This window comes from Scomber scombrus, chromosome 21 (assembly GCF_963691925.1).
Source record: "Scomber scombrus chromosome 21, fScoSco1.1, whole genome shotgun sequence".
In the NCBI taxonomy this organism is placed as follows: Eukaryota; Metazoa; Chordata; class Actinopteri; order Scombriformes; family Scombridae; genus Scomber; species Scomber scombrus.
The window spans coordinates 25,303,017-25,313,016 of NC_084990.1; the positions used below are offsets into that span (position 1 = coordinate 25,303,017).

The following is a 10,000-nucleotide window of genomic DNA, read 5'->3' on the forward strand; positions in this document are numbered from 1 at the left end:
CAGGAGAAACAGGAAGTTCAATTAAATCATAAGATGCTTACTTCCTGTTTCACCAGCTGAACTTTACTCTGAAATGTTCATGTGATGATGATGCTGCTTCCTGTTTATATTGAGCAGCAACTTTTATTTTAAGATCTGCTCTGATGACAGAGAAACACCACCCTAACACCACCCTAACATCACCTTAACACCACCCTAACATCACCCTAACATCACCCTAACACCACCCTAACATCACCCTAACATCAGACTAACACCACCCTAACACCACCCTAACATCACCCTAACACCACCCGAACACCACCCTAACATCACCCTAACATCAGACTAACACCACCCTAACATCACCCTAACACCACCCGAACACCACCCTAACACCACCCTAACATCACCCTAACACCACCCGAACACCACCCTAACATCACCCTAACATCACCCTAACATCACCCTAATATCACCCTAATATCACCTTAACACCACTCTAACATCACCCTAACACCACCCGAACACCACCCTAACATCACCCTAACATCACCCTAACACCACCCGAACACCACCCTAACATCACCCTAACATCACCCTAACATCACCCTAATATCACCTTAACACCACTCTAACATCACCCTAACACCACCCGAACACCACCCTAACACCACCCTAACATCACCCTAACACCACCCGAACACCACCCTAACATCACCCTAACATCACCCTAATATCACCCTAACACCACCCTAACATCAACCTAACACCACCCTAATATCACCCTAATATCACCTTAACACCACTCTAACATCACCCTAACACCACCCGAACACCACCCTAACACCACCCTAACATCACCCTAACACCACCCGAACACCACCCTAACATCACCCTAATATCACCCTAACACCACCCTAACATCACCCTAACACCACCCTAACATCACCCTAACATCATCCTAATATCACCCTAACACCACCTTAACACCACCCTAACATCACCCTAACATCACCCTAAAACCACCCTAACACAGGTTAATATCAGGTGTGTCCTCAGGTTATTATCAGGTGTGTTCTCAGGTTAATATCAGGTGTGTCCTCAGGTTAATATCAGGTGTGTCCTCAGGTTATTATCAGGTGTGTCCTCAGGTTAATATCAGGTGTGTCCTCAGGTTAATATCAGGTGTGTCCTCAGGTTGTCTCAGGTTAATATCAGGTGTGTCCTCAGGTTAATATCAGGTGTGTCCTCAGGTTGTCTCAGGTTAATATCAGGTGTGTCCTCAGGTTAATATCAGGTATGTCCTCAGGTTAATACCAGGTATGTCCTCATGGTTAATATCAGGTATGTCCTCATGGTTAATATCAGGTATGTCCTCATGGTTAATATCAGGTGTGTCCTCAGGTTAATATCAGGTATGTCCTCATGGTTAATATCAGGTATGTCCTCATGGTTAATATCAGGTGTGTCCTCAGGTTAATATCAGGTGTGTCCTCAGGTTGTCTCAGGTTAATATCAGGTGTGTCCTCAGGTTGTCTCAGGTTAATATCAGGTGTGTCCTCTGGTTAATATCAGGTATGTCCTCAGGTTAATACCAGGTATGTCCTCATGGTTAATATCAGGTATGTCCTCATGGTTAATATCAGGTATGTCCTCATGGTTAATATCAGATATGTCCTCATGGTTAATATCAGGTGTGTCCTCAGGTTGTCTCAGGTTAATATCAAGTGTGTCCTCAGGTTGTCTCAGGTTAATATCAGGTGTGTCCTCAGGTTAATATCAGGTGTGTCCTCAGGTTGTCTCAGGTTAATATCAGGTGTGTCCTCAGGTTAATATCAGGTGTGTCCTCAGGTTAATATCAGGTGTGTTCTCAGGTTGTCTCAGGTTAATATCAGGTGTGTCCTCAGGTTAATATCAGGTGTGTCCTCAGGTTGTCTCAGGTTAATATCAGGTGTGTCCTCAGGTTAATATCAGGTATGTCCTCAGGTTAATACCAGGTATGTCCTCATGGTTAATATCAGGTATGTCCTCAGGTTAATACCAGGTATGTCCTCATGGTTAATACCAGGTATGTCCTCAGGTTGTCTCAGGTTAATATCAGGTGTGTCCTCAGGTTGTCTCAGGTTAATATCAGGTGTGTCCTCAGGTTAATATCAGGTGTGTCCTCAGGTTGTCTCAGGTTAATATCAGGTGTGTCCTCAGGTTAATATCAGGTATGTCCTCATGGTTAATATCAGGTGTGTCCTCAGGTTAATATCAGGTGTGTCCTCATGGTTAATATCAGGTGTGTCCTCAGGTTAATATCAGGTGTGTCCTCAGGTTGTCTCAGGTTAATATCAGGTGTGTCCTCAGGTCCCCGCCCCGCTGTGCTCCTGCAGCATGGTCTCCTGGCAGCAGGCAGTAACTGGGTGACCAACCCTCCTAACAGCAGTCTTGGTTACGTTCTGGCCAACGCTGGATACGACGTCTGGCTGGGAAACAGCCGAGGGAACACCTGGTCCAGGAGACACCAGAACCTGAAGCCGGACCAGGAGGACTTCTGGAGGTTCAGGTACAGTCCTCCACAGGACGCCATCACCATGGTTACAGGACACAATCACCATGGTTACAGGACACCATCACCATGGTCACATACTGAATGGATGTTTGATTGTTGTTGATCACAGAGAAGGAAGAGTTCAATGAGAGAATAATAAAAAACTCTGTCTCTCTCTCTGTCTGTCTCTCTCTCTCTCTCTGTCTCTCTCTCTCTCTCTCTCTCTCTGTCTCTCTGTATCTCAGTCATGATGAGATGGCTCTGAAGGATCTACCAGCTGTAGTAAACCACATCCTGAAGCAGACGGGACAGGAACAGATCTTCTATATCGGACACTCACAGGGGACGACTATAGGTACCACCTTCATCTTCCTCTTCCTATTCATCATCTTCATCTTCCTCTTCCTCGTCTTCATCATCATGTCTCTGATTTCCCAGCGTTCATGGCGTTCTCCAAACTGCCAGAATTGGCCAATAAGATCAAGCTGTTCATTGGATTGGCTCCCGTGGCAACCGTAGCGTTCACCAGCAGTCCAATGACCAAGCTGTCTGTCCTTCCTGACTTCCTCATCTGGGTCAGAACACACACACACACAGACACACACACACACACACACACACACACACTCTCTCACACACACACACACACACACACACACACACACACACACACACACACACATATTTGTTGAGTATTGATGATTTATTGATTATTGATGATTTATTGAAGACGGTGTTCTCCCTCAGGACCTGTTTGGTAAGCGGGACTTCCTGCCTCAGAGTCACATGATCGAGTGGTTTGCGGAGCACGTGTGTGGGAAGACGCTGCTCAGCGAGTTGTGTGGAAACCTGTTCTTCGTCCTCTGTGGCTTCAACGAGAAAAACCTCAACATGGTCCGTATCACAGTTATTGATCCAGAGATAGAACTGATCGGTTCATTGATGTGTGTTTGGGGGGCAGATTGAATGACATCAGTGTAACCGTGGAAATGGAGTTTGTGGAGATGGATGATGTCACCGAGGGGGGAGGAGGGGGGGATGCCGTGGTTACTTTAATTCCTGTAGTCACTGTGGTTACCGTGGTTCCTGTAGTTACCGTGGTTACTGTAATTCCTGTAGTCACTGTGGTTACTGGGGTTCCTGTGGTTACCATGGTAACTGTGGTTACGTGGTTCCTGTGGTTACCGTGGTTCCTGTGGTAATCGTGGTTATTGTGGTTCCTGTTGTTACCGTGGTTCCTGTGGTTACCATGGTAACTGTGGTTACGTGGTTCCTGTGGTTACTGTGGTTCCTGTGGTTACCGTGGTTCCTGTGGTTACCGTGGTTACTGTGGTTACCATGGTTACTGTGATTACCGTGGTTCCTGTAGTTACTGTGGTTACCGTGGTTACCGTGGTTACTGTGGTTCCTGTGGTTACCATGGTTCCTGTGGTTACCGTGGTTCCTGTGGTAACCGTGGTTATTGTGGTTACTGTGGTTACCGTGGTAATTGTGGTTACCATGGTTCCCTTAGTTGCTGTGGTTACTGTGGTATTCAGGTGCAGTGTTTACTTTGATGTATTTCCTGTCTCAGACTCGGACCCCGGTCTACACCACTCACTGTCCTGCTGGAACCTCTGTACAGAACATGGTGCACTGGGCTCAGGTGATCAATATATTCATTATTACTGATCAATAAGGAGCAATATATTCATTATTACTGTTGTTGTTATTATTATTATTACTGTAATTGTTATTATCACTGCTTCAGGCCGTTCATGGAGGGAAACTGATGGCCTTTGATTTTGGAGCCGCAGGAAACATGAAGCACTACAACCAGGTGAGCCAATCACTGATCACCGATCAATCACTGATCACCGATCAATCACTGATTACTGATCAATCACTGATCACCGATCAATCACTGATTACTGATCAATCAGTGTAGACTATTGAGCTGATGCTAAGCTAACTGTTGACTTCCTGTCCGTCCTCAGTCCTCTCCCCCTGAGTATCGCATCCAGGACATGAAAGTTCCCACCGCTCTGTTTTCAGGGGGACGGGATACGCTGGCGGACCCTAAAGACGTGGCGGTGCTCCTCACTCAGGTAAGCGCTCTGAACTAAAGGTCAAAGGTCACTGAGACACAAACAGCCTCAGCTTTACTTCGTGCTGAGTGCTAGCTAGCTAATGTTAGCAGGAAACAGTTACAGAAGTAATCAGATTACATTACTGCTAAGCTAACAGCTGCTAACAGGCTCAGAAATTAATATGATGCTCACCTGTCTGTCTGTCTCTACCTGTCTGTTTGTCTCCACCTGTCTGTCTGTCTCCACCTGTCTGTCTGTCTCCACCTGCCTGTCTGTCTACCTGTCTGTCTCCACCTGTCTGTCTGTCTCTACCTGTCTGTCTGTCTCTACCTGTCTGTCTGTCTACCTGTCTGTCTGTCTCTACCTGTCTGTCTGTCTACCTGTCTGTCTGTCTCCACCTGTCTGTCTGTCTCTACCTGTCTGTCTGTCTACCTGTCTGTCTGTCTCCACCTGCCTGTCTGTCTACCTGTCTGTCTCCACCTGTCTGTCTGTCTCCACCTGTCTGTCTGTCTCTACCTGTCTGTCTGTCTCCACCTGCCTGTCTGTCTACCTGTCTGTCTCCACCTGTCTGTCTGTCTACCTGTCTGTCTCCACCTGCCTGTCTGTCTACCTGTCTGTCTGTCTACCTGTCTGTCTGCAGGTGTCTAACCTGGTCTTCCATCGTCACATTGAGAAGTGGGAACATCTGGACTTTATTTGGGGTCTTGATGCTCCTGATCAGATGTTTCCTTTCATCCTGAAGCTGCTGCAGGAGCGTCGCTGAGGACTCATCATGTTTACAATGTTTTAATCATGTTTTTATAATGTTTTTATGACATTTTAATGACACTGTATGTAACATGAATCAGTGTTTCTTGTTGTCGTGTCCTGTTGTCTCTGACCCGTCCGTCCGTTTATAACTGAAACGCCTGAAACTGCAAATAAGATCAATTATTACTGAATCTGTTATTAATCTTTAATCCATGAAGCTGTTGAACTTATACAACTTTAATTAAGCAGAATAAATGTGAAGCATCCAGAATGTTTGAGTCCATATCAGCCTCATGTAAAAATATAAACAGTACATATTCTTTACGTTATATTTTCTATGTTAGCTGAAGCTGCTGTTAACTTTGATTCAATGAGAGACCAATCATGTTCTGGGGGCTAAATGTTTTTACTGATTGTGATTTTAAATGATTTCTGATATAAATAAATCAATAAATCTGATTACAAACAACATTTACATGTTTTATTAATAAAGTTTTACTTGTTTTTTTTTACTGAAATAAAGAAAAATTTGATGTGACCCATAAAGACGATCTTTTAGGTCTACAAGCGTACAAAACAATCGTAACAGAATAAACGTAAAAACAAACGTAACAGAATAAACGTAAAAACAATCGTAACAATAAATGTAACAAGCGTTCATATTTTATCATCAGTTTTTTATAAGTGCGTCATGAAGTCTGGAAAACAAAAAAAACAGTCGAAACTAAAGTGACTTCCTGTCTCTCAGCCAATCACTGGGCCTTATTCAGCAGACGGACGATCTTCTTGAACTTCAGTCTGGAGGCGATGTCGAGCGCCGTTTCTCCGTCCTGCAACACATGAATCATACGTACGTTATTCTGGATCGTACGTACGTTATTCTGGATCATACGTACGTTATTCCGATCATACGTACGTTATTCTGGATCATACGTACGTTATTCCGATCACACGTACGTTATTCTGGATCGTACGTACGTTATTCCGATCACACGTACGTTATTCTGGATCGTACGTACGTTATTCCGATCACACGTACGTTATTCTGGATCGTACGTACGTTATTCCGATCACACGTACGTTATTCCGATCATACGTACGTTATTCTGATCGTACGTACGTTATTCTGGATCGTACGTACGTTATTCCGATCGTACGTACGTTATTCTGGATCGTACGTACGTTATTCCGATCATACGTACGTTATTCTGATCGTACGTACGTTATTCTGGATCATACGTACGTTATTCTGATCATACGTACGTTATTCCGATCACACGTACGTTATTCCGATCAAACGTACGTTATTCTGATCATACGTACGTTATTCCGATCACACGTACGTTATTCCGATCATACGTACGTTATTCCGATCATACGTACGTTATTCCGATCACACGTACGTTATTCCGATCAAACGTACGTTATTCTGATCATACGTACGTTATTCCGATCACACGTACGTTATTCCGATCACACGTACGTTATTCTGGATCGTACGTACGTTATTCCGATCACACGTACGTTATTCTGGATCGTACGTACGTTATTCCGATCACACGTACGTTATTCTGGATCGTACGTACGTTATTCCGATCGCACGTACGTTATTCCGATCATACGTACGTTATTCTGATCGTACGTACGTTATTCTGGATCGTACGTACGTTATTCCGATCGTACGTACGTTATTCTGGATCATACGTACGTTATTCCGATCACACGTACGTTATTCCGATCACACGTACGTTATTCCGATCATACGTACGTTATTCCGATCACACGTACGTTATTCCGATCATACGTACGTTATTCCGATCATACGTACGTTATTCCGATCACACGTACGTTATTCCGATCAAACGTACGTTATTCTGATCATACGTACGTTATTCCGATCACACGTACGTTATTCCGATCACATGTACGTTATTCTGGATCATACGTCGTTATTCTGATCATACGTACGTTATTCGGTACCACACGTACGTTATTATGATCGTACATACATTATTCTGGATCATACGTACGTTATTATGATCGTACATACATTATTCTGGATCATACGTACGTTATTATGATCGTACATACATTATTATGATCGTACATACATTATTCTGGATCATACGTACGTTATTATGATCGTACATACATTATTCTGGATCATACGTACGTTATTCCGATCATACGTACGTTATTCGGTACCACACGTACGTTATTATGATCGTACATACATTATTCTGGATCATACGTACGTTATTCTGGACGTTAGCGTCGGCACTTTGGCGCAGCAGCAGAGGAACCAGGCGATGACTTCCTCTCTGACACACGTAATGAAGAGCCGTGTTTCCTTTCTGCAACACAAACAGGAAGAGGAAACTAAAGCTGCTCATTTCCTGTCAGACTTTCATGTTTTTGTCAATAACCGTTACTTTAGTCTGATCAATAATTAAAAATAATCAAACTTTAACTAAAAACACTCAGAAATCATCAGAGAGTTTTTCTGTTGACTCCAAAAGACTGAAAGTAAAATATGAATTTAACTGTGATGCTTTAAACATCTTTATTATATTATAACATGCTGCGTGTTTATACATCTTTATAATATTATAACATGCTGTGTGTTTATACATCTTTATAATATAATAACATGCTGTGTGTTTATACATCTTTATAATATTATAACATGCTGTGTGTTTATACATCTTTATAATATTATAACATGCTGCGTGTTTATACATCTTTATAATATTATAACATGCTGCATGTTTATACATCTTTATAATATTGTATATAAAATATAGATATATAACCTGTAGAAGTTATAAAACATGTTTACTTTACTTTGGGCTCTACTGCCCCCTTCAGGTGGAGCACTGTGATTGGCTAAAAGACATCCAGTGTGAGAACTACTGCAGAGTTCCCTGCTGTGATCTCACCTGTCACCTGCATGTTTTATGTATGCTGTCATAAATACATGTTGATGATGTCATATGATGATGTCAGAGTGTTTGTGACTCACGTAGTCGACGGCATCGACGCTGACGCTGCTGCTCAGCAGCTCGTCCATCACTGCCTGATGCTCCCTCTGCTTCTGTAACTACACACACACACACACACACACACACACAGACACACACACACAGACACACACACATACACACACACACACAGACACACACATACACACACACACACACAGACATACACACACAGACACACACACATACACACACACACACACACACACAGACATACACACACATACACACACATACACACACACACACACACACACAGACATACACAGACATACACACACATACACACACACACACACACTTCAGTTTGCTGTGATGTCATCCTGAAAGCTGATTGGCTGTGAGGTGTGTGTGTAGTTGTGTACCATGAGGAAGTATCCCAGCAGCAGGATGGGCATCAACACACAGATCATCAGATAATCCAACGCAGAGAACGTCCTCCTGGAGACATAATGGAGACATGTCCTCTGCTTCTGAGAGACAGACAGGTAGAGACAGACAGGTAGAGACAGACAGGTAGAGACAGACAGGTAGAGACAGACAGGTAGAGACAGACAGGTGAGAGACACACAGGTAGAGACAGACAGGTGAGACACACACAGGTAGAGACAGACAGGTGAGAGACACACAGGTGAGAGACAGACAGGTGAGAGACACACAGGTAAAGACAGACAGACAGACAGACAGACAGACAGACAGACAGGTGAGAGAGAGAACAGAAACATGATGACATCATCAGGTGAAAGCACCTTATTGGTCAGGTGGACGTCGGCCCCGTTGTCCAGCAGGTAGTGGACCACTCTCTTGTTGCCGTGGCGACAGGCGGCGATGAGAGGCGTGTCCCCGGTGGTGTCCTCCTGCACGTTCAGGAGCTTCGGGTCGTTCTTCAAATGCTCATAAAGCCGATGGACATCTGAGTCATAGGCTGCCTGACACACCGGCTACACACACACACACACACACACACACACACACACACACACAGAGACACACACACACACACACACACATACAGAGACACACACACACACACACACACACACACACACACACACACACACACATACAGAGACACACACACACACACACACACACACACACACACACGCACACATACAGAGACACAGACACACACACACACACACACACACACACACACATAAAACGTGATTTGATGCTGACACTATAAATATAACTATAACATATTAAACTGGTTCTAACTGCAGTAGATGGAGGAATCAACACTACAACTATAACAAATCACTGACAGCCAATCAGAATCCTTCCTATAAACCGTACAGCAGCCTGACAGCCAATCAGAATCCTTCCTATAAACCGTACAGCAGCCTGACAGCCAATCAGAATCCTTCCTATAAACCGTACAGCAGCCTGACAGCCAATCAGAATCCTTCCTATAAACCGTACAGCAGCCTGACAGCCAATCAGAATCCTTCCTTTAAACCATACAGCAGCCCGACAGCCAATCAGAATCCTTCCTATAAACCGTACAGCAGCCTGACAGCCAATCAGAATCCTTCCTATAAACCGTACAGCAGCCTGACAGCCAATCAGAATCCTTCCTATAAACCGTACAGCAGCCCGACAGCCAATCAGAATCCTTC

At 44.0% G+C, this 10,000-nt stretch overlaps 2 protein-coding genes across 2 annotated transcripts in view; one reads left to right on the forward strand and one right to left on the reverse strand.

Annotated features, from left to right (window-relative positions):
• Positions 1-5,773, forward strand: part of lipf (lipase, gastric) — a 7,957-nt gene extending 2,184 nt beyond the window's left edge. Inside the window, exons 4-11 of the mRNA XM_062442320.1 lie at positions 2,335-2,533; positions 2,764-2,873; positions 2,957-3,093; positions 3,266-3,412; positions 4,092-4,163; positions 4,269-4,337; positions 4,495-4,605; positions 5,228-5,773. Coding sequence (XP_062298304.1) covers positions 2,335-2,533; positions 2,764-2,873; positions 2,957-3,093; positions 3,266-3,412; positions 4,092-4,163; positions 4,269-4,337; positions 4,495-4,605; positions 5,228-5,350 — 968 coding nt within the window. The 3' untranslated portion in view covers positions 5,351-5,773. The remainder of the gene's footprint in view (positions 1-2,334; positions 2,534-2,763; positions 2,874-2,956; positions 3,094-3,265; positions 3,413-4,091; positions 4,164-4,268; positions 4,338-4,494; positions 4,606-5,227) is intronic.
• Positions 5,774-5,953: 180 nt separating this feature from the next.
• The window catches only part of ankrd22 (ankyrin repeat domain 22), a 5,372-nt gene continuing 1,325 nt past the window's right edge, over positions 5,954-10,000 (reverse strand). The window contains exons 2-6 of the mRNA XM_062442999.1: positions 9,128-9,319; positions 8,744-8,851; positions 8,360-8,437; positions 7,593-7,691; positions 5,954-6,167 (exon numbers count right to left, since the gene is read on the reverse strand). Of these exons, the coding sequence (XP_062298983.1) occupies positions 6,090-6,167; positions 7,593-7,691; positions 8,360-8,437; positions 8,744-8,851; positions 9,128-9,319 (555 nt within the window). The 3' untranslated portion in view covers positions 5,954-6,089. The remainder of the gene's footprint in view (positions 6,168-7,592; positions 7,692-8,359; positions 8,438-8,743; positions 8,852-9,127; positions 9,320-10,000) is intronic.